This window comes from Chiloscyllium punctatum, chromosome 41, assembly GCF_047496795.1.
Source record: "Chiloscyllium punctatum isolate Juve2018m chromosome 41, sChiPun1.3, whole genome shotgun sequence".
Taxonomy (NCBI): domain Eukaryota; kingdom Metazoa; phylum Chordata; class Chondrichthyes; order Orectolobiformes; family Hemiscylliidae; genus Chiloscyllium; species Chiloscyllium punctatum.
In genome coordinates this window covers 28,005,813-28,030,306 of record NC_092779.1, presented here as the reverse complement: position 1 = coordinate 28,030,306, position 24,494 = coordinate 28,005,813, and the positions used below count along the sequence as shown (strand labels likewise).

General features: G+C 43.5%; 1 protein-coding gene across 1 annotated transcript in view; it reads left to right on the top strand.

Annotated features, from left to right (window-relative positions):
• LOC140464958 (collagen alpha-6(VI) chain-like) overlaps nt 1–24,494 on the top strand; it is a 182,206-nt gene that overhangs the window by 34,067 nt on the left and 123,645 nt on the right. Inside the window, exons 3-7 of the mRNA XM_072560629.1 lie at nt 910–1,524; nt 6,768–7,382; nt 11,114–11,149; nt 16,270–16,890; nt 22,606–23,166. Coding sequence (XP_072416730.1) covers nt 910–1,524; nt 6,768–7,382; nt 11,114–11,149; nt 16,270–16,890; nt 22,606–23,166 — 2,448 coding nt within the window. The remainder of the gene's footprint in view (nt 1–909; nt 1,525–6,767; nt 7,383–11,113; nt 11,150–16,269; nt 16,891–22,605; nt 23,167–24,494) is intronic.

Here is a 24,494-nt window from a genome sequence, read left to right as displayed (position 1 = left end):
GGCAAGCTGTAAATAGAGCAGCTGATTGCTTATTCTAAAGGCATATCCAGATTGATACTTGAGTATCCAAGAGAGTATCGCATTAAGATGAGGCTGTCCTTTAGAAGAAATGTTTAATTAAGGCGGGATCTGCCCTTTCAGGTGCATGTAAAATATTCAACAGCATAATTCAAAAAGGAGGTAAGACTGTTCTGCTGGTGTCTTGGAGATTACCAGGTCAATTGTATATCACTGTTTGTGTGATATTGCTATGTCCAAATTGCCCTCATTGCAATAGAACATTACCTTTTTTTTGTTTTAAAGAGCTTTGGAACTTTGGGAGAACTAGAGGTCATGAAAGATGCTCAAGAAATCAAAGTTCTTTCCTTATTTTCCAAATGGTGCCTCTAACTGTCAGCACGGTGGCTCAGTGGTTAGCACTGTTGCCTCACAGCACCAGGTCCAATTCCAGCCTAGGGCAGCTGTCTGTGTAAAGTTTACACATTCTCCCTGTGTCTACATGGGTTTACTCCGGGTGCTCTGGTTTCCTCCCACAATCCAGAGATGTGCAGGTCAGATGAATTGGCCACACTAAACTATCCATACCGTTAGGTGCATTAGTCAGAGGAAAATGGGTCTGGGTGGATTACTCTTCGGAGGGTCAGTGTGCACTTGTTGTGCCGAAGGGCCTGTTTCCACACTGTCGGGAATCTAATTCTTTCATGTCCAGTGGCTTCCGTGTAGTTTCATAATATTGCCAGCCAATTGTTAACGTTGCAATTGTCATTGTTCATTTGCTATCAGATCTGGGTAATGAGTGTTGATGAATGAATAAATCACATCAATAACCAAAATATTAGTCAAACTCAGAATGATATTCAGATATATAGACTTTGTTTGTTGATTCAGATTTTGTCTTTGCTCCTACAGAACAATATGCGGATATTGTCTTTCTCATCGATGGATCAGGTTATATGACACAAGCAGAATTTGCTCAGTTGCGATTATTTCTTATCAAAATGCTGAACAAGATGGACATTGGTGTTGACAGATACCAGATTGGACTGGCTCAGTACAGTGATCAAGTGAAAACTGAGTTCTTACTCAATACATTTCGAGATAAGGTCGGGCTCATTTCTTACCTAAGAAAGAATTTCCGATTTAAAGGTGGATCAGCATTGAACACAGGGGGTGCAATGGCGTACCTACACACAAACTTCTTCACAGCAGCAGCAGGAAGTCGAAAGCAGGAAGGAGTTCCACAAATTGCAATAGTAATTACTTCAAGGAGATCACAGGATGATGTCACAAGGGCAGCTGCAGCTTTGAAAAGTGATGGTATCAAAATTCTCCCCATTGGTGTAAGGAATTCTGATCAGAACGAGCTGAACACCATAGCATTTTCGCCAAGTAACATTCACCGGATCACCTCTCAAATCATTCCTATTGACCTGGCAAAAGTTATAACCAAGAAAGTGACCGATATACTCAGTTCTCTACAACAGCCTCCCACAGATGTCCCAGATATGCCAAGTGATCCAGGAAGTAAGTTAAGCCTGGGTGATGTTTAGTTTCTTTGCATCTAAAGTTATCAAATATAATTCACCATGTTATGGGAGGTCTCATTGCTACATAGCTGTCCCATTGCTGCCTCCTGTCTTTGGTCACTCCGCATATCCCTGTTCATAGCATGCAGCCTTTCCATGCCAGTTGGAAATGAAATGTAGAGCTGCATTTTACGAGATACCGTGGTCCCTACACCTGAGATCAGGGGTGTGCTGATCAGTGACACTGCAGGCTGCCCTGCAACAATTTAACAGTGGAAGCAGAGGTGATTATTGCAAGGCAAGGCTTTCACCTTGTCTCAGTATGATGCCTCACAACAGAGTTACTTCATTGGCGAGCCAGCTCCTTTGCAGTCCCAGCAACACCAGGTTCAAGCCAGTGCTGGGACTGCTGGTAATCCCTGATCAGGAGGAAGTTATGGAGACTCCAAGCTTCATCAAGCTGCATCAAGGCCAGTATGTCCAAGTGAGAGGCTTGGGGAGTAGTGTTTAAGAGGCCGGGTGTGTTAAACAAGGAAGGACCTTTTCTCTGATGCCAAGTGGCACTGTTAAAGCAGGTGGCATCTTACCCGGCATACAGCTTGAGTAAAAGAACAACATGAGTGGAATAAGGCACTTAAGTGACCATTGTGGGGTCACTCTCCTGTCTCCACACCCCTTCACAAAATTGAAGACCGATTGGTGAGGATTCATAGGTCCTGGCAGGTCACGTACTATATTTTACAAACTTCTCAGCTCACAAAACAGCCATCACAGGTGTGTGAAATCCAACCTGTACTCTTCGGTTGAGGAACATTTGACTCTCACTGAAATATTCTTTCTCCTCAAATTTCCCCAATATTCTTATTTAAAAAAGAAACAAAATATACAATGTAAATTCACAATTTATTTCAACATACCTGAGACTGATGGCTTGGTTTGGTTGAGATCTTTCATTTTGGGGGCTCTAAGACAATCTGGCCTGGGTGATGTACCTACACAAATTGAACTGCTTTGGTTTTATCCAAGCAACAGTTCAATTCTCCACCATTTTCCATTTTGTGTGATTCCTAATTATGTTTGATGAAATATCCTTTTTGACTTTAAGTTACTTTGAGACTCATCTGAAGCATGGTGACCCTCAGGTTAAACTACCATGAGTTGTCTCTCTGTAATGGTTGAGCAGCCCAATAGCCTGATGAGATTATGGCAACTTTACTGGATGTATGTTTGCTCGCTGTACTGGAAGCTGAAAATGAACCTTCCAGAACCTCAACCTGAGCGACAAATCTTCTCACCACTCGCTAATGGCAACTTTAGCTTCACCTTTCACTTTGAAATTATTGGGATCCTGAATGGTTCATTTTATGAAATAAACATTATGGATTAAAGCAAAGCTGTTCTCACACCAGATAAATCAAAAATTGAAGTAAAATGTAATCCTGAATGAACAATTGCCCCAAAACACTAAATAACTGTTTCTGCAAATGAACCAAGAGGAGAACTTGAGCTCCTAAACTGCAAGTACCAGGAATTAACCTATTACTGCTGCAAGGGGCACAGATTGTAGAATCTTCAGTGGTAAATAACAAAAGGTCCCACAGTCACTCAGTGGATAATATTCCTTATGTTGCTGTGGTTCAGTTTGGAGTTGTGTACCAACTATACAACTATGGAGAAAAGGAGGTGATTGCAACCAGGAAACTGGAAACTGTTGATATAGTACTGCTGTAGATGGGGGAAAATAAATGTTGAGTGAGGAAGAAATCAGCTCAGATGAACAAGAATATGGTGATGCAACGGGGCTACCTGTTCACAGAATCACTGAATAGTTCTGATGCAAAAGGACACTGTTTAATCCATTGTGTCTGTACTGGGTTTCTGAATGAGCATTTTTGCTTAGGAGTACTCTCCTGCCTCTTTCTTACTACCCTAAATAAAGGTCTTAATTTTGAGATGCCGGTGTTGGACTGGAGTGTACAAAGTTAAAAATCACACAACACCAGGTTATAGTCCAACAAGTTTAATTGGAAGCACACTAGCTTTCGGAGCATCACTCCTTCATCAGGTGAAGGAGCGCCGCTCTGAAAGCTACTGTGCTTCCAATTAAACCTGTTGGACTATAACCTGGTGTTGTATGCTTTTTAACTAAATACAGGTCGTTCTTCTTTAATGCGATATTTGCATTCTTATGCAGCCCCATATTACAGAAAAGTCATGCTTTCGAAGCAACTCTTATAGTGTTGATAATGTAATTGCCAACACATGTTTTAAAAATTTGTGCTTAGTGTCCCCAATTTGTCAAGCACATTACAGCCAATTCATGTTAATGAATTGAACAACCTGTATTCTTTCTATTTAAATAACCATCTAATGCCCTTTTGAATGCCTCGATTGAACTTGTTTGTGAATGATGGGAAGGAGTTGTAAGCAGACTTTGTAGATGGAAGCAATAGAGGGAAGATCTCTGGAGAAGATGGGCTGTGCATCAATGATGAAAAGTGTGGCCTGATGTTCAAGTTGGGTTTATCTGGAATTTACTCTCGTTCAGGTCTTCAAATAACAGTGTCACCTTCGTCAACAAGCATAAGGGAAATTCAGTTTCAGATGATGAAGAGCCAAGTGCTACAAGTTGTGATGGGGCTAGTTTAGACTGTGTGTATGGCGAAGAGAAATATATGCCATCCAGACACCCCCCCCCCCCCCCCCCCACCCCCCCCGCCCCCCCCACCAAATTCCTGTAACCCTGTATTTCCCATGGCTAACAAAGCTAGTCTGTACATCTTTGGACACTATGGGCAATTTAGCATGGCCAATCCACCTATTTTGCATATCTTTGGTCTGTAGGGGAAAACCAGCGAACACCACTGTGCGTTCCTCTCTGGTGTCTTGGAGATTTCCAGGTCAATTGTACATCACTGTTTGTGTGATATTGCTATGTACAAATTGCCCTCATTGCATTCGTACATTACGGATTTTTCTCTGGTTTTAAAGAGCTTTGGAGCTTGGGGAAATCAAGAGGTCATGAAAGGTGCTCAAGAAGTTGAAGTTCTTTCCTTCTTTTCCAAATGGTGCCTCTAATTCTTTCATGTCCACCTTAGGTGGTTGTGGCTTCCATTTAGTTTTTCATCTAAAAGATGGCACCAATGACAATGCAGCACTCCCTCAGTACTGCTTTGGAATGGTCAGCCTGGGTAATGTGCTCAAAACTCTGGAGCTGTACATGAATCCACAATGTGGAGCCTAAAATTCATAACTGAAACATCTATTGTTGAATAGTGCATGAATATCGAAATTTCTGAATCAGTCCAGTGCTTTTAGATAATGTTGCTCATGGGTGGCATGTCTATGAGAAAGAAGAGAATGCCAAGGATGGACCTTTAGGGAATCACCAGAGCTAACAGTGCAGGAGTAGGTGAGAAATTATTACATGTGATTCTCAACTAGATGGATAAGAATGTAACTATATGCAAGCAGCTAACACCCAACAAGACAATGATGGATTGGAGTTAAAGGAAAATGGTGTGGCCAGCCCTGCCAAAGATTGTGGATAGATGATTCTGACACATAACTTCCCCACGTAATTCAACTAAGATGCTGTCTATAATTTCAGTAAGAGCCATTGGTGTAGGATGGAGGGAATATAATTGGAGGGTTCAAACATGGAGTTTCTGAAAAGATGGACACTGATTTAAGAGATGACAACACTTGCAAGGACTTTGGCAAGAAAGGAAGGTTGGAGATGAGTTTGTCATTTGCTGGAGCGAGCAGGTCAAGGGTTGCAAGTTTTTGAGGAAAGGCCTGTAGATGATGGTAGATTTAATGGAGAACAGGATAACAACAAAAGAGAGAGGTAGTTAAAAATAATGGAAAACACGGAGATCATAAAGGGAAGCTCAGTGCTTGGTATTCCTGGGGTCAGCGAATCTGGAAATAGATTGTATGGACAAGATAACCTTGGTTAGGAGGCAAACTCCTCCCACCTTTTCTTTCTGTTCAACATTCTATCTCTTTCCCTATCTCTCACTGACTTGATCTGTGTTTTTGTTAATCATTTTTTGGATCTTTCTCTCTCCCTACCTCTCTCCCTCTGCCTAAACACATTTCTTTTAATCTCCATTATTTATTCTAGCTTTTTAATCTCTCGCTGTTGTTACTTCTTTCTCACTTACCCTATTAATAAATTGGGAAACAGGGACAATATAGAAGTGTACTATTTTCAGACAGAACGATTAGAATTGAAGTGACAGCCCTGGGATTGCCCAAAGTGTTTCCTGGTAATAAATTATTATTCAGGTATAGTCATTGTTCAGATAGTCACATGACAACAGTCATGTATTCTGTTTTGTTTGTGGCATTGGGTGGAAGGAGTGTTGTTTGAGGATAAATATGATCAAGACCACTCTTCTTCCAAGTAAATGTAATGGGGATGAAGGTACAGCCTTGTTTAAATGTTCCATCCAAAAGATAACACCCTCAACATTGCTACACTCTTAATATTGAGCTGGAGTGTCAGCAAAGACTTATAAGCTCAAGTCTTAGGAGTGGGACTTGCACCTACAGCTATGTCCAGGATGATGACAAATGAATATCCTGGTAACAACGATGTAGGAGTCAGATATCCCTGACACTAGAACCAGATCAGGCAGCAAATTCAATGAAGCATAACGAGGCATAGGAGAACATCAAAAGCCCATTGAACTCAGCTTTTAAACTGTACCAGAAAGCTGTATTTAATATTGTAATGTAAATAAATACATTTGACAGAGAGCCTTACTCCACATTGGGAACAGCTAAAGTGAGTAGCATAAATACATAATGGCCGGAGAATTCAGTGAACCATAGCAGAGTCACTGTAGAATTCTGCAGAAGCTAAGAACCATCTCAAGCCATGGTAATACCTCAAGGCAACTATCTTCTAATAAGTGCTAACAAGTGATCCATGTTGATCCACTTACGACAAGATTGCCAAACAACTATTGCCAGTTAAATATTTAATTCCAGAATTAGGAACCTTGTACAATGAATACTGTTCCATCTTCCACATATTTGGCTCACTCTAAAACCATTGCCAACCAATTGTTAACATTGCAACTGTCAATGTTCATTTGCTATCAGATCTGGGTAATGAGTGTTGATGAATGAATAAATCACATCAATAACCAAAATATTAGTCAAACTCAGAATGATATTCAGATATACAGACTTTGTTTGTTGATTCAGATTTTGTCTTTGCTCCTACAGAACAATATGCGGATATTGTCTTTCTCATCGATGGATCAGGTTATATGACACAAGCAGAATTTGCTCAGTTGCGATTATTTCTTATCAAAATGCTGAACAAGATGGACATTGGTGTTAACAGATACCAGATTGGACTGGCTCAGTACAGTGATCAAGTGAAAACTGAGTTCTTACTCAATACATTTCAAGATAAGGTCGGGCTCATTTCTTACCTAAGAAAGAATTTCCAATTTAAAGGTGGATCAGCATTGAACACAGGGGGTGCAATGGCGTACCTACACACAAACTTCTTCACAGCAGCAGCAGGAAGTCGAAAGCAGGAAGGAGTTCCACAAATTGCAATAGTAATTACTTCAAGGAGATCACAGGATGATGTCACAAGGGCAGCTGCAGCTTTGAAAAGTGATGGTATCAAAATTCTCCCCATTGGTGTAAGGAATTTTGATCAGAATGAGCTGAACACCATAGCATTTTCGCCAAGTAACATTCACCGGATCACCTCTCGAATCAATCCTATTGACCTGGCAAAAGATATAACAAAGGAAGTGACTGATGTACTCAATCCTGTACAACAGCCTCCCACGGATGTCCCACATATGCCAAGTGATCCAGGAAGTAAGTTAAGCTCTTTCTACTTTAAATTTCTTTGCATCTAAAGTTATCAAATATAATTCACCATGTTATGGGAGGTCTCATTGCTACATAGCTGCCCCATTGCTGCCTCCTGTCTTTGGCCACTCAGCATATCCCTGTTCATAGCATGCAGCCTTTCCATGCCAGTTGGAAATGAAATGTAGAGCTGGATTTTACGAGATACCGTGGTCCCTACACCTGAGATCAGGGGTGTGCTGATCAGTGACACTGCAGGCTGCCCTGCAGCAATTTGACAGTGGAAGCAGAGGTGATTGTTGCAAGGCAAGGCTTTCACCTTGTCTCAGTATGATGCCTCACAACAGAGTTACTTCATTGGCGAGCCAGCTCCTTTGCAGTCCCAGCAACACCAGGTTCAAGCCTGTGCTGGGACTGCCGGTAATCCCTGATCAGGAGGAAGTTATGGAGACTCCAAGCTTCATCAAGCTGCATCAAGGCCAGTATGTCCAAGTGAGAGGCTTGGGGAGTAGTGTTTAAGAGGCCGGGTGTGTTAAACAAGGAAGGACCTTTTCTCTGATGCCAAGTGGCACTGTTAAAGCAGGTGGCATCTTACCCGGCATACAGCTTGAGTAAAAGAACAACATGAGTGGAATAAGGCACTTAAGTGACCATTGTGGGGTCACTCTACTGTCTCCACACCCCTTCACAAAATTGAAGACCGATTGGTGAGGATTCATAGGTCCTGGCAGGTCATGTACTATATTTTACAAACCTCCCAGCTCACAAAACAGCCATCAGAGGAGTGTGAAATCCAACCTGCACTCTTCGGTTGAGGGACTGAAATATTCTTTCTCCACAAATTTCCCCAATATTCGTATAAAAACAGAAACAATATATGCAATGTAAATACACAATTTATTTCAACGTGCCTGAGACTGATGGCTTGGTTTGCTTGAGAGTCTTTCCAATTTGAGGACTCTAAGACAATCTGGCCTGGGTGATGTACCTACACAAATTGAATTGCTTTGGTTTTATCCAAGCAACAGTTCAACTCTCTATCATTTTCCATTTTGTGCGATTCCTAACTAAAGTTGATGAAATATCCTTTTTGACTTTAAGTTACTTTGAGATTCACCTGAGGCATGATGACCCTCAGGTTAAACTACCACCAGGTGTATCTCTCTAATGGTAGAGCAGCCCAGTGGTCTGATGGGATTATGGCAATTTTACCTTTACCTTTTACTTTGAAATTATTGGGATCCTGAACGATGTAAAAGCATCAGTTCATTTTATGAAATAAACTTTACAGAGATAATACGGATTAAAGCAAAGCCTATCCCACACCAGAGGAATCAAAAATTGAAGTACAATGCAATCCTGAATGAACAATTGCCCCCAAAACACAAAATAATTGTTTCTGCAAATGGGCCAAGAGTAGAACTTGAGCTCCTAAACTGCAAGTACCAGGAATAAGCCTATTACTGCTGCAAAGGGCACAGATTATAGGATCCTCAGTGGAATGCTAGGCCTAACATATAATGAATGGCTGAGGATCCTGGGATTGTATTCGTTAGAGTTCAGAAGGTTGAGGGGAGATATAATAGAAACTTACAAGATAATGCTTGGCTTAGAAGGGGTGGATGCTGGGAAGTTGTTTCCATCAGGTGGGGATACTAGGAATTGTAGGCACAGCCTTAGAGTTAGAGGGGATCAATTTAGAATGGAAATAAGGAGACATTTCTTCAGCCTGAGAGTGGTGGGCCTGTGGAATTCACTGCCATGGAGCGCAGTGGAGGCCGGGAGTTAAATGTCTTCAAGGCAGAGATTGATAAAATTTTAATCTCACAAGTAATTAAGGGATACAGGGAGAGTGCAGCTAAATGGCGTTGAAATGCCCATCAGCCATGATTGAATGGTGGAGTGAACTCGATGGGTCGAATGGCCTTACTTCCACTCCTATTTCTTATGGTCTTATGGGCTTAAATAACAAAAGGTCCCACAGTCACTGAGTGGATAATATTCCTTACGTTGCTGTGGTTCAGTTTGGAGTTGTGTACCAACTAGACAACTATGGAGAAAAGGAGATGAATATAACCAGGAAACTGGAAACTGTTGACATATTACTGATGTAGATGGGGAAAAATAAATGTTGAGTGAGGAAGAAATCAGCTCAGAGGAACAAGAATAGGGTGATGCAACGGGGCTACCTGTTCACAGAATCACCAAATAGTTCTGGTGCAAAAGGACACTGTTTGATCCATTGTGTCTGTACTGGGTTTCTGAATGAGCGTTGTTGCTTAGGAGCATTCTCCTGCCTCTTTCTTCTTTCACGGGATGGTTGCATTCTTGTGCAACCCCATATTACAGAAAAATCGGGCTTTAGTAACAATGCTTAAAGTGTTGACGATGTAATCGCCAACACATGTTTTAAAAATTTATGTTTTAGAAACAGTGTCCCAAATTCGACAATTGCGTTACAGCGAACTCATGTTAATGAAAGGCATGTTATAGCAGAACAATTCTTTCTATTTAAATAACCATCTAATGCCCTTTTGAATGCCTCGATTGAACTTGTTTGTGAATGATGGGAAGGAGTTGGAAGCTGGCCTTGTGGATGGAAGCAATAGAGGGAAGATCTCTGGAGAAGATGGGCTGTGCATCAATGATGAAAAGTGTGGCCTGATGTTCAAGTTGGGTTTATCTGGTATTTACTCTCATTCAGGTCTTGAAACAATAGTGTCATCTTCACCAACAAGCATTTGGGAAATTTACTTTCAGAGAACCAAGTGCTACAAGTTGTGAGAGGGGTAATTTAGACTGTCTGTATGGAGAAGTGAAATTGAGACAGCTGAGGGGCACCCATCCAGATTCGACCCACTACCAAATCCCTACAACCCTGTATTGCCCATGGCTAATCCACCTGGCCTGCATATCCTTGGACACGATGGGCAATTTAGCATGGCCAATCCATCTAACTTGCATATCTTTGGACTGTGGGAGGAAACTGGAGCACCCAGTGTAGCCCACGCAGACACTGGGAGAATGTGCAAACTCCACACAGTCACCCAAAGGTGGGATTGAATTCAGGTGCTTGGTGCTGTGAGGTAACAGTGCTAACCACTGAGCCACTGTACTGCCCTAAAGCTGAGGCTTTGCTCATGAAACTGAACCTTTTGCCCTCATCAGTTTTAAGATTCAGATTATTGACAGTACAATATTCACTATTCCCAAGATTTGGACCTCTACTGTAATTCTATTCTTCAAGGAAGAGATTGAATACCTCAAACAGAAATTATCATTATACTGATTTGAAGCATAACTTTGTATCAGTTATGAGGAAGGGTCACCAGACCTGAAACGTTGATGTGGATTTCTCTTCACAGATGCTGCCAGACCTGCTGAGCTTTTTCAGCAACTTCTGTTTTTAATAACTCAATATAGTACAGTGCAGCTACTTCCATTGAGAATACAGTATTTTGGGAATGACTCATATGATGAATATTGGGTTACACAATTCAGTATAACCATGGTAGATGCTGATGGAACAGCTCTGTTGACTCTTCCTTTGTCTTTCACTTTGCTCCACACTTGCCTCCCTTCTTACCCTCTCCTCACATCTTGAGTATTTTCAAAATATTTCAAATTGAACTCAAGTATTTTTATATGACATTTTTGGTATTCAAATGTTGTTGCATCTCTTCTACTTAAATACTGTTCAAATGTCAAAACAATTGTCCATTTGTATGTCCCTTTAGTCCCTCCTGAAGAAGAAGACTGGAAGATACCTGCAGGTAAGATGTCACCAAACTTTGTTTTTGTTTTTGATATGTCTTTAAAATCTAGAGAGGAGGTGAGGTGACGTTGTTGAATGTGATAAATTCTTATGATCTGGAATGTACCTCATGAAAGGTAGTGAGAAGACGTTCAATAATGACTTTCAAAATGAAGTGGGACATGCATTTGAACAGGAAACTTCCAGGATTTTGAAGGAAAAGTTGTGGCGGCATTAGATTATTGAATAGTTTGTTCAATTATGACTAATTGGCAAAATACATCTGGAAAAAATAATCAGAGATCTGCAAACAGAAATGGGAACTAGGGAGGAGATACCAAAAACACTACTTCATATGTAAAAGCTCCATGACCGAGGGAGAAATGCCAGAGTGACTCCAATAGTGACCAACAGCTAATGTTGCACCTACATCAGTAAAATAGTGAGAAATAGCAGAACTTCATAGAATCTCTGCAGTGTAGAAGCAAGCCATTCAACCCATTGAGTCCACTCTGATCCTCCGAAGAGCCTCGCACCCAGACCCATTCCCCTGCTCTACCACTGTAACCCTGTATTTCCCATGGCTTATCCACCTATCTCACACATCCCTGGACATTATTGGCATGGTTAATCCATCTAACCTGCACATCTGTGGTCTGTGGGAGAGAACTGAAGCACCCAGAGGAAACTCATGCAGACATGGGGAGAATGTGCAAACTCCACACAAACAGTTGCCCAAGGGCTGGAATCAAATCTGGGCCCCTGGCACTGTCAGGCAGCAGTGCTAACCACTAAGCCATTATCCCACTCAAACTTTGGGTAAAATAGTCCAATCAGTATTATATCAGTTACAGGAAAGTACTAGAATCTGTAATGAAGAAAGCGATGGATGACCATATAATGGAAAAGAAAGCCAGTTTGGATTTCAAATCGCTAAATCATGCTGAACTAACCTGATAAAATGTTTTGGAAAGGGTAGGTAAGGACAATTTTTAGGACAAGGTGAGACGAGAGAGATTTAAAGAAGACCAAGAGGCAAATTCTTTACACAGTGGGTGGTTTGTGTGTAGAATGAACTTCCTGAGGAAGTGGGATGTGGGTACAGTTACAACATTTAAAAGACATTTGGATGGATACATGAATAGGAAAGGTTTGGAGAGATATGGACCAGGAGCAGGCACGTGGGACTAGTGTAGTTTGGGATTATGGTTGGCATGGACTGGTTGGAATGAAGGGTCTGTTTCCATACTTCATGATTGTATGACTCTATAACGGTGGCAGTTTAAGCTTATTTTCATGTTTTCTCTCTTTCTCTACAATTCTGATTTCTAGTTTTCGCATTTCCATTCTTTTCAATGCCAAATCCTTTACTGTATATTTTTCTGCCATCTCTGACTTCTTTATATTCTGCTCAAGGTCAACCTGCTTTCGCTGTCACTCAGTATGAACTGATTCCAGTGTCTCACTGTCACTCAGTATGAACTGATTCCAGTGTCTCACTACTTGCAGTACATGCGCTCCCCTGTATTTATTTCAAGCCAAATGTTATGTTAGTCTTTCAGTTATCCCTGTTTCTGAGCCCTTGCATGCAATTATGCTTTTAAACAGTCTGTCAGTTTAGTTCCCCCTTTTCTGAAGTTGATTTTCCCTCTTTCCCCCAAGAAGGGAATTTGCAGAGAGGGAGGAAGAAGCTAGCTCCTCAGACTTTTCTTTTACTTTTCCAATCACAGAGGGGAGAAACAGGCAGACGGGATGTTTCTGCTGTGTTGTCCGAACACAATATTGTAGCTTCTCACTCAGGACCAAGTCAAGAAGTCTTGAACGCACACAAAACTGGTCCTGGTTGAAAAGCCAATCAAATGTCTACTGCTGGGTAAAACAACCTCTGACCTCCAGCTGCAGAGCCAAGATTTCTACCATCTTCCATTAGTTCAATAAGTGCACCTTACACATTACGTTACGATTGAGTCCTGATAACTCTATTTTTAAAACTGCCTCATCTTTTCCACTACCCCTTGGTTTAAAGCATTGTATTTTCCAACCTTTAAGTCCACAATCCAAAAAGTAAAGTGATCTTTATAAAATATTAAACATAGTCATAGTTTTAATAATAATTTCTGTAGAACACCACTGTGTGTTCCTGCCTTATCTGTGAAAACAATGGTCCCTGCTTTCTGTTCCTTAGTCACTTCCAGCTTCATAGTGCCACTGTCCCTTTAACCTTCCTGTCATTGATTTTGGAGCATAAATCTTGCAATACAGCAATCTTCCTTGAAATTCCCCTTTCCGAATAGAAGCGAGCCACTCATATGATTGTGTGGAACTGAGCCCAGGCTCAGATGGCATTCCTCAATGTGGATGAATGCACTATCAGAGCCAGCTCTTGCCTCGCCAAATTATCATTAGCATATTTTACTCTGGACGTTAAAATCAAATCCTTATTTTCTGGCATCCCCTCCTCAGAAGAATATCCCAATCTGTGAACTATAAATCCAGGGTAACCCCACCAGCCTCAGACACATAATGAGCCTTGACCCTTTGCAAATGCTGCAGCAAGATCAGATCTTCCCCAACTCTCAGCTCATTCATTATGCCCTTTCATTTTGACAGCTCTTCTTCATCCCCCAAGCCCTGCTTTGTTTCCTCAGCTTTGTTTTATTTCTGTGGCTTTGCTTAACTCAACTCCCTCCCCGCTAAACCCAGTTTCACCCCCTCCCCCTAGCTTCACCCCTCCCCCAACCTCACCCCCTCCCTCCAGCTTCAGCCCCTCCCCCCAGCTTCAATCCCTCCCCCTGCTTCACTCCCTCGCCCACTTTGCCCCCTCCCCCTGCTTCACCCCTCCCCCCAGCTTCACTCCCTCCCCCTGCTTCACGCCCTCCCCCGCTTCACCCCCTCTCCCCAGCTTCACTCCCTCCCCCCGCTTCACCCCCTCCCCCAGCTTCACCCCCTCCTCCCACTTCACTCCCTCCCCCTGCTTCACTCCCTCCCTCCCTGCTTCACCCCCTCCCCCAGCTTCACTCCGTCCCCCCTGCTTCACCCCCTCCTCCCAGCATCACTCCGTCCCCGCTGCTTCCCCCCCACCCCCCAGCTTCACCCCCTCCCAACTGCTCACCCCCTACCCCCTGCTTCCCCCCTCCCCCATGCTTCACCCCCTCCCATCTTTTCACCCCTCCCCCTGCTTCACTCCCTCTCCCCAGCATCACTCCCTCCCCCCAGCATCACTCCCTCTCCCCAGCATCACTCCCTTCACCCTGCTTCACTCCCTCTCCTGGCATCACTCCCTCCCCCAGCATCACTCTCTCTCCCCAGCATCACTCCCTCTCCCTAGCATCACTCCCTCCCCCCAGCATCATCCCTCCCCTCAGCATCACTCCCTCACCCTGCTTACTCCCTTCTCCCTGCTTCACTCCCTCCCTCCAGCATCACTCCCTCCCCCAGCATCACTCCCTCCCCCCGCATCACTCCCTTCCCCCCCGCTTCAATCCCTCCCGCCTGCTTCACTCCCTCTCCCCAGCATCACTGCCTCCCCCTGCTTACTCCCTTCTCCCTGCTTCACTCCCTCCCTCCTGCATCACTCCCTCCCCCAGCATCACTCCCTCCCCCAGCATCACTCCTTCCCCCCTGCTTCACTCCCTCCCCCAGCATCACTCCCTCCCCCAGCATCACTCCCTCCCCCCGCATTACTCCCTTTCCCCCTGCTTCACTCCCTCCCGCCTGCTTCACTCCCTCTCCCCAGCATCACTCCCTCCCCCTGCATCACTCCTTCCCCCCTGCTTCACTCCCTCTCCCCAGCATCACTCCCTCCCCCCTGCTTCACTCCCTCTCTCAGCATCACTACCTTCCCCAGCATCACTCCCTCCCCCCAGCATCACTCCCTCCCCCGCTTACTCCCTTCTCCCTGCTTCACTCCCTCTCTCCAGCATCACTCCCTCCCCCGCATCATTCCCTTTACCCCTGCTTCATTCCCTCCCGCCTGCTTCACTCCCTCCCTCCAGCATCATTCCCTCTCCCCAGCATCACTCCCTTCCCCTGCATCACTCCCTCTCCCCAGCATCACTCCCTCTCCCCAGCATCACTCCCTCCCCCCTGCTTCACTCCCTCTCCCCAGCATCACTCCTTCCCCCAGCTTCACTCCCTCCCCCAGCATCACTCCCTCCCCCTGCATCACTCCCTTCCCCCCTGCTTCACTCCTTCCCGCCTGCTTCACTCCCTCTCCCCAGCATCATTCCCTCTCCCCAACATCACTCCGTCCCCCTGCATCACTCCCTTCACCCTGCCTCACTCCCTCTCCCCAGCATCACTCCCTCTCCCCAGCATCACTCCTTCCCCCCAGCCTCACTTCCTCTCCCCAGCATCACTCCCTCTCCCCGCATAACTCCTTCTCCCCAGCATCACTCCCTCCCCCTGCATCACTCCCTTCACCCTGCTTCACTCCCTCTCCCCAGCATCACTCCTTCCCCCCAGCCTCACTTCCTCTCCCCAGCATCACTCCCTCTCCCCGCATAACTCCTTCTCCCCAGCATCACTCCCTCTCCCCAGCATCACTCCCTCTCCCCGCATCACTCCCTCCCCCAGCATCACTCCCTCCCCCCAGCATCACTCACTCCCTCCTGCTTCACTCCCTTCTCCCTTCTACACTCCCTTCCCTTCCCCCCTCACCAAGCTTCCCCCCTCACCCCATTTCACTCCCCACATCCTGCTTCGGTCCCTCAGCCCAGCTTCACTACCTCAACCAGGCTTCATCTCCCCCAGCCCTTGCTTTGTTTCACCTCTACTCCCATCTATTTCCGTCTTTATGCCCCAGTTTGGCTTGCTGTTCCCCCTTCCCCTTCATTCCTTCTTCAGGGTTAATTCATCAGTTGTTCTTTCTACAGTACCCCCACTCTTCATTCCCTCGCCATAAACTTAGCTCCACTCATCTAGCCCTCAAAGGGCACTAATAGGACCTTAACATGTCATCAATGTTCAATAAGGAAAATAGCAGCTCACTACCACCTTCTCTCGGGCAACTAGGGTTGGGAAATAAATGCTGCCAGCCATGTCCAACAAGTGAGTAAAAAGAAAGGGCTGATTCTGGGAAGTTTCAATTAGCAAGAGATGTGTAGTCCTATTGTTATAATCTGTTTTCTTTTCCCTCAGTGTGTCAAACAGCTACTGTTGCTGATATTGTTTTTGTTGTGGATGAATCAAGTAGCATTGGAAAGTCAAACTTTCAACTGATCCGTCAGTTCCTGTACAATATTGTCAAAGTCTTGGATGTTGGACATGACAAGGTCCAAATTGGTTTGGTTCACTACAGCACACTTACAAATCCAAAATTTCAACTGAACGATTTTCACGATAAGTCTGAAATCCTGACAAGGATCCAAAAACTACCGTATCAAGGAGGAGGAACCTACACAGGAGCGGCCATCGAATATGTCAAGCAGAGATACTTTGCCCCAGACTCTGGCAGCCGCATAAATCAAGGTGTTCCTCAGATCGCAATCGTGATCACTGACGGCAAATCCCAGGATGATGTGACCCATCCAGCCTTTGCCCTGCGGCGTTCTGGCGTCACAGTCTTTGCTTTTGGAATCAAAGATGTCAACGAGACCGAACTCCAAAATATTGCCTCATATCCTTCGAGAAGTTATGTCCAAATAGTCCAGGAATTTGACCAACTAAAGCGAATGGAGGAACTCATTCAGAAGAGGATTTGCAATGCGATACGTAACTCGATTTCGAAAGTTCCCGAGCAAATTGAGCAACTTCAACATGGTGAGATCTGTATTTTTATTTTTGTCAGTCGGTTTAATTTTTTTAGCTTGATTTGTGTGTTCACATGTAGAAGACAGAGACTTTAAGGTAATTTTTTGAACTGAATTGCAGTGTCGGTGGTGATCCAGTTGGTAATGCTTGCTCCCCGAGTCAGAAAATTCTAGATTCAACTCACAGTCCAGTACGTGAGCACAAAGATCTAGGCAGACATTCCAGTGCAGCACTGAGGAAGAGCTGCATTAGTGCCACTCAATGAGTTTAAACCAGTGTCTTGCCTGCTCCCTCATCATCAATGATTTACACGTACAAAAATAAAGATCCCTTGGCATTATCCATACTGCCCTTGGGCCAATATTCACCCTTCATTCAACATCACAAAAACAGACCATATGGTCATTACTACATTGAGAGCTTGCTGATGACTGTTTGGTTGTTCGATTTACTATATTTCAACAGTCACTCCAGTGCAACAGTACTTCTTTGGCTATAAAGCACTTTGAGACAGTCATCATGAAAGGCACTATGTAAATGCAATTCTATTTCAAATTATGCATTCTACAAAGTTAGAGATAAAAGCTGCAGAAAATGGAGTAACTACCTTTTGCAGGAGCTGGGTATTACAGGTGGCAGCCCTTCTTCTCCCTGCTGCCAGCCCTAAGAGGCAGCAGGGAACTCATTCCCTCTAGTGCCAGCTACCACACAGCTACTTAATACTCAAAGGAAGGGTAATTGACTGGAAGCAAGGTTGTTCTTCCCCACCTCAGAAGCCTGTTGGCGAAACTGATCGCTTGGCCACTCAGTAGTCCCAGATTCAAAGTCCCTCAGCCCGGATGGAGATCATTGTGGCAGGCTTTGCAATGAGGACAAGAGAGGCAGTGGGAGGAGGGATTTTAGATCGAAAAGTCTAGTCGTGACAGAGCAGCACCCAAGGAAAAGGGGTGTGTGGGTAAGATCTCAGGGAGACCGGTATCGCCGGATGGAAGAAAGGGGTCCAGGGAGGAAGGCACACGTCCCTCAATCTGGCTGAGGCCCGAGCAGAGTGACCTGTCAAGCTTCAGCCGCCATCTCTGAGCTTCTCAAGCTTCAAGTATGAGATAGTGAGGGACCTGCCTTTGGCCTCAACTCTGCCCCATAAATTTGCCAACGTCATGCAAGAGGGTAGAGGGAAAGCTGCCCAGGGAATTTTATGGGCCAACTCATATCCGAACCTGGTTGGAACAAATTACTGCAGATGCTAAGCGTAGAGTAAAACAAGGAACCCACTTCCATGTTTAATAGTGGAACATTATCATTTCTCAGAGCAGACATTGTTCTGACCTACACCTGAAATTTCTAGTAGACCAAATTTCACACAATAAAGGTCCCGTAAAGAAGCCAAATTATAGTCATTTTGGGTGAGGTCTAAGGCAACCAATAGAAATCCTCTGTTCTGCTGGAAAGTAACGTCATGAAATATTTATTCCACTCAAGAGGGGAGATAGAACCTTGGTTTAACATTCCCTCAAAAGGACAACTTCTCCAAGTTGCAGTAGTTTCTCAGAAACCAGTGGTCTGTTGTGTACTGCATTTTCTATAGAACTGTACTTATTATCAAATTGGAGTGTCAGCCTCAATTAGCTCTTCAAGCTTTGGAAGTGTGTTTCGAACCTATAATCTTCTGATTCTGATGCTATTGCTACAAATGTTGAATCATGGCTGATACAGAAGGTGCCTCAACATCTTTCCCCTTTACATTTACCTTCAGCATGTAATTCTGTTCATGCTTACTGGAAAGCCAGGGTGACTTCATTCACAGTTTGAACTTTGCAACTTGAACTTGAATCTTCTTGCACTAAATCATTTGAAGATGTTCTTGTGTTCAATGTTTTGGATTATTGCTTAGTTTATTTTATTCTTACGTAGGATGTAGGCATCACTAACATTGTTGCCCATTCCTTCTTGCCTTTGAGCTGACTGGCTGTCTAGGTCATTACCAGCAGGCAGTTGAGAATCAACCATGTTGCTCTGGGTCTGGGGTCCTATGTGGGTCTGGCCAGATAAGGACGGCACGGTGGCACAGTGGTTAGCACTGCTGCCTCACAGCGCCTGAGACCCGGGTTCAATTCCCGCCTCAGGCGACTGACTGTGTGGAGTTTGCACGTTCTCCCTGTGTCTGCGTGGGTTTCCTCCGGGTGCTCCGGTTTCCTCCCACAGTCCAAAGATGTGCAGGTCAGGTGAATTGGCCATGCTAAATTGCCTGTAGTGTTAGGTAAGGGGTAAATGTAGATGTAGGGGTATGGGTGGGTTACGCTTCGGCGGGGCGGTGTGGACTTGTTGGGCCGAAGGGCCTGTTTCCACATTGTAAGTAATCTAATCTAAATTTCCTTTCCGAAAGGACATTAGTTAACTAGATTTTTTTAAAATGACAATCAACATGTGACCTTCAAACTAACCTTTTATTCTAAAGTCTCATTGGATTAAAATTTCACCAGCTGCCATGGTGGGATTTAGAACATTAACCTGAGATTCTGAATTACTAGTGCAGTGATGTTATCACTACACCACCCCTTGAACCCAGGATTTCTGGCCGAGAGGCAGAGATACTACCACTGCATCATAACAAGCCTCCCAATCAGAGCTTTAGTGTGTTTATTTCTATGGAACTCAATTTATTGTTAATCACCCTGTTCAGAGATATTAGTACACCACATTTTGGAGCAGGTGAGACTTGTACCTGGGTCTATTGACTCAGAGTAGGGATATTACCATTGCATCAAGAACCCATTGTGGAGTTCAACTTATTTTTCTCATCAATCTGTTCAGAGATCTTATACACACCTCTGGAGCAGGTGGAACTTGAACCCAGGTCGCCTGGCTCAGAGGGAGGGACACCATCACTACACCACAAGAGGGTCTCCTAATGTGGAGCTCAAGAGAGTCCCCAGTTAATGATCACCGCATACACACAATTTAGTGTAAGTAACAAACCAACATATCAGATCAAACATTTGCCACCTTATCACACGGTCCTGAATAGTGGTGAACGATTAGACAACTAAACAGAGGAGGACATCACAAATATCCTCAACCTCAAGGAGGCAGAAACCCAGCCCAGCATTGGACAAAAACAAAATTAACTCCCGCCCCCCCGATTTCAATCAAAAGTGCACAGTGGATGATCTATCTCAGACTCCTGCTTAATATGCTCAAGAGGTCAGATATCAATCTTCAGCCAATTGAATTTAATTTCATGTGGAGCAATTGCAAGTATTGAATGTAGCAATAACTATTGACACTAATAAGAGCTAGTTTGCATTACTGAAGATTTCCTCTAGCACTAGCTATCGTTTTATCTGCATTGTTTCAGTACAGCTGTAGTGTTGGCAGCTTTTGATAAAGGGGAAAGTATATTCTGTCCAAAGAGGTAGAAAAAATTCAATTCAGCCAATTACCATCCCATCAATCTACATTCATTTTTACAGTTCTAACAAGTAACGCTTGCATCAAATAACAGTCTGACTAATATTTAGTTTGTATTTTGCCAAGACATCTGACCTTATTACAGTCTTGTAAGCACATCCAGATATGGAGAAAAGAACTGTATTCAAGAGGGAAATGAGATTATGTTTGAGATCAAGCCAGTTTTAAACCAAGTTTGATTCCAAGATGCTTTAGCAAACTTAAGTCAGTGGAAATCAGGGACAAAATTTTGCAATAGCTGGTGTCATACCCAGAAAGTTGTGGTTGTTGGAGGATAATTATCCCAGCCCCAATATATTGCTATAGAATAGTATCCTGGGAGAAATGAAATCAACATATTTTATAAATCAACATCCCACCTTTATAAGGTAAGAATTGCAAATAATTGCTGTGACTTGTACAATGTTCAGTTCTGATCAGACTCTAAGACATTGGAATACTCCATGTCCAAATGCAATAATATCTGGATAGTATTCATACTTGGGCTGATAATTAGCAAGTTAATTCGTTGCAATAAAATGTCCAGTAATGACCGTTTCCCAGAAAAAACTTATGATCGTAAGCAGCTTTTTTTTCGTTGAACCCCAAATGTCAAAACTGAATTTGACCAGCCATATAAATACTGTAGCTATTAGAACAGGTAATGGGGTGGGAATACAGTACCGTATAACTTAGCTCTCAACTCCCAAATCATTGCCCATATCTACATGGCGCAAGTTAGAAATGTGATTAAGTAATCTCCACTTGCCTGGATGTTGCAATTGCAATAACATTTGAAGAGCTTGGCACCATCAAGTCCCAAAAAGCCTGTTTGTTTGGCACCACATCCACCACAGAAATAGTCACACTCTCCACCACCATTGATGTATAGTGGCCATATATAAGATACCCTGCAGCAAGTCTTCAATTGTCCTTTGACAGCACCTTCCAAATACATAGCCTATGCCATTTGGAGGGCTAGCAGACATATGGGAACATGTAGGTGCAAGTGAGGACTGCAGATACTGGAGATTAGACACTCCCTAGGACCTAACCATTTAGTGTATAAGTCCTGCTAAGATTTGCTTTCCCAAAATGCAGCACCTCGCATTTATCTGAATTAAACTCCATCTGCCACTTCTCAGCCCATTGGCCCACCTGGTCCAGATCCTGTTGTAATCTGAGGTAACCCCTTTTGCTGTTCACTACACCTCCAATTTTGGTGTCATCTGCAAACTTACTGACTGTACCTCTTATGCTCGCATCCAAATCATTTATGTAAATGACAAAAAGTAGAGGGCCCAGCGCCGATCCTTGTGGCACTCCACTGGTCACAGGCCTCCAGTCTGAAAAACAATCCTCCAACACCACCCTCTGTCTTCTACCTTTGAATCAATTCTGTATCCAAATGGCTAGTTCTCCCTGTATTCCATGAGATCTAACCTTGCTAATCAGTCTCCCATGGGGAACCTTGTCGAACACCTTACTGAAGTCCATATAGATCACATCTACCGCTTGCCCTCATCAATCCTCTCTGTTACTTCTTCAAAATATTCAATCAAGTTTGTGAGACATGATTTCTCATGCACAAAGCCATGTTGACTATCCCTAATCAGTCCTTGCCTTTCCAAATACACGTACATCTTGTCCCTCAGGATTCCCTCCAACAACTTGCCCACCGATCAGGCTCACTGGTCTATAGTTCCCTGGCTTGTCCTTACCACCTTTCTTAAACAGTGGCACCACGTTTGCCAACCTCCAGTTTTCCGGCACCTCACCTGTGACTATCGATGATACAAATGTCTCAGCAAGAGGCCCAGAAATCACTTCTCTAGCTTCCCACAGAGTTCTCGGGTACACCTGATCAGGTCCTGGGGAATTATCGACCCTCAATTCCTTTAGTTATCCAGCATTCCCTATATCTACCAGCCTTTCCTTTCAGCCTGACTACTGTTACATTCTGCTTTTTATACTTTTTCTGGATTCTCGTTATTTCATTTCTGAAGGCTTCCATTTTCCAGCCATCCCTTTACCTGCGAACATCTGCCCCCAGTCAGCTTTTGAAAGTTCTTGTCTAATGTTTATATTGTAAGTTTTTTATGACATTACATAATACGTTAACATTAACAGTTGCATTAACAATAAGGTATTCTAATAATGAAGATCCTCCAGCTAACAATAATTAGAATATAATATTAAATGGGCATCAAAATGCTGCTGTACAGTCCAGCTGTGTTTTTTTCCTAATAACTGAAGCAATGCTCCTTTCTCTTTCAGGCTGTTCTGAAACTGAAGAAACTGATGTCTTCTTCCTAGTTGATGGCTCAAGCAGCATATTGCCTGAGAACTTCCAAGATTTGAAAAGATTCCTGGTCGAGGTAGTAAGCCTCTTCACCGTTGGTGCTAACCAGGTTCGTTTTGGTGTTGTGCAGTATGCAGATGGTCCACAAACTGAATTGGAAATCACTCAGTATACCAGCAAAACAAGATTAATACAGGCAATTAAGCGCATTGCTCAAGTCGGCGGGGGCACTAGGACAGGCCAAGCATTGACCTATATGAAGAATTTCATCAGTAAAGCAGAGCAAAGCCGACCAGCTAGTGTGCAGCGTTTCCTGATCACCCTCACAGATGGACAGTCAGCAGATGACGTAACTAGACCTGCTGCAGAAATAAGGCAACAAGGGGTCACTGTCTATGCCATTGGTGTCGGAGCTGCAAAAGAAAATGAACTACAACTCATTGCTGGTGCTGATGAAAGAGTTTTTTACACAAGAAGCTTTGATACATTGACACACTTGAAAAACAGAGTGGTCCGGGATATTTGTTCAAAGGAAGGTAAGAATTCCTACATTCTCCCTGAGTAGTCAGCATTTTAAACATTATGCACGAACTGTAATCTTCCCTGTGAACATATTTCCTTATCATTATTAGAGATGAGTTAATTGTTGTTTTGATTTTTTCGGTTAACAACATCAGAAACCACTAAATTGCACATTTCAAGTTGAAACTGATGAGCAATTTACTTGTTAAATCTTTTTAAGAGTTAAATTTGCAAAATTGCTACATTATGCATGAATTGAAATCCTCCCTGTGAACACATTTCTTTATCATTATTATAGATGAGATAATTGCTGTTTTGATCTTTTTGGTTAACAATATAAGAAACCACAAAATTGCACATTTCAAGTTGAAACTGGTGAGCAATTTACTTGTTAAATCTTTTTAAGAGTTAAGTTTGTAAAATTGCTTCTTTCTTTCATTGTACGTTGGATTTTACACTTGTGTACAGTGGGAAACCATGATGATCTAACTTTGCATATCTGTGTAATCCATTAGTGTCTTGCCAACTATCGAGGAAGGATCAGGAGGAACAGATGGAATTGTAATGATTTAATCCCTATCCATTGAATTGAATCTCAGAGACAAAAAAAAATACTGCAGATGCTGGAATCCAAGATAGACAAGCAGGAGGCTGGAAGAACACAGCCAGCCAGTCAGCATCAGGAGGTGGAGAAGTCACCGTTTCAGGTGTAACCCTTGTTCAGGACTGAGGAAGGGTTACACCCGAAACGCACACTTTTCCACATCCTGATACTGCCTTGCTAGCAGTGTTCTTCCAGCCTCCTGCTTGTCTATGTTGAATTGAACCTTGGCGTGATCTCAGAGTGGATTAACTCCAATTCCTGTATATTATTAATTCTAGAAAAAGGCTTCATTATTTGTCAAAAGAGAGCATAATTTTGCAGTAGTGGAGGGGTTCCAGGAGGTCCATCTACAGAGAGCTTCCAAATCGCTGGAATATGATCTACAAAACAATTGAATCTACAGTGTTGAACTAAATAGGTACCTGTGAGTGACACATCATTGGTGAATTTGTGAAGTTGTGTGTGTTCCTGCAGATTAAAATACGAATTGAAATTGAGGGCTGAATTTGACCAAAAATCAGCTGAGTATCAATTTTGAGGAGTTTCATAGAAGGTCTTCCTCTGTGAGCTCTAGCAAATTTCCTGACATAGCTCTCCACTGCTTACCTTAACAAGTAAACATCAGACATCTGTGGCACCCTGCTCATGTTATCGTGTACCCACCAGCAGCAAAAGTACTCATCACTGCCAGGAACTTCCTGGATTTTCAGGGGCAGTGCCATATTGAAAACTCAACTG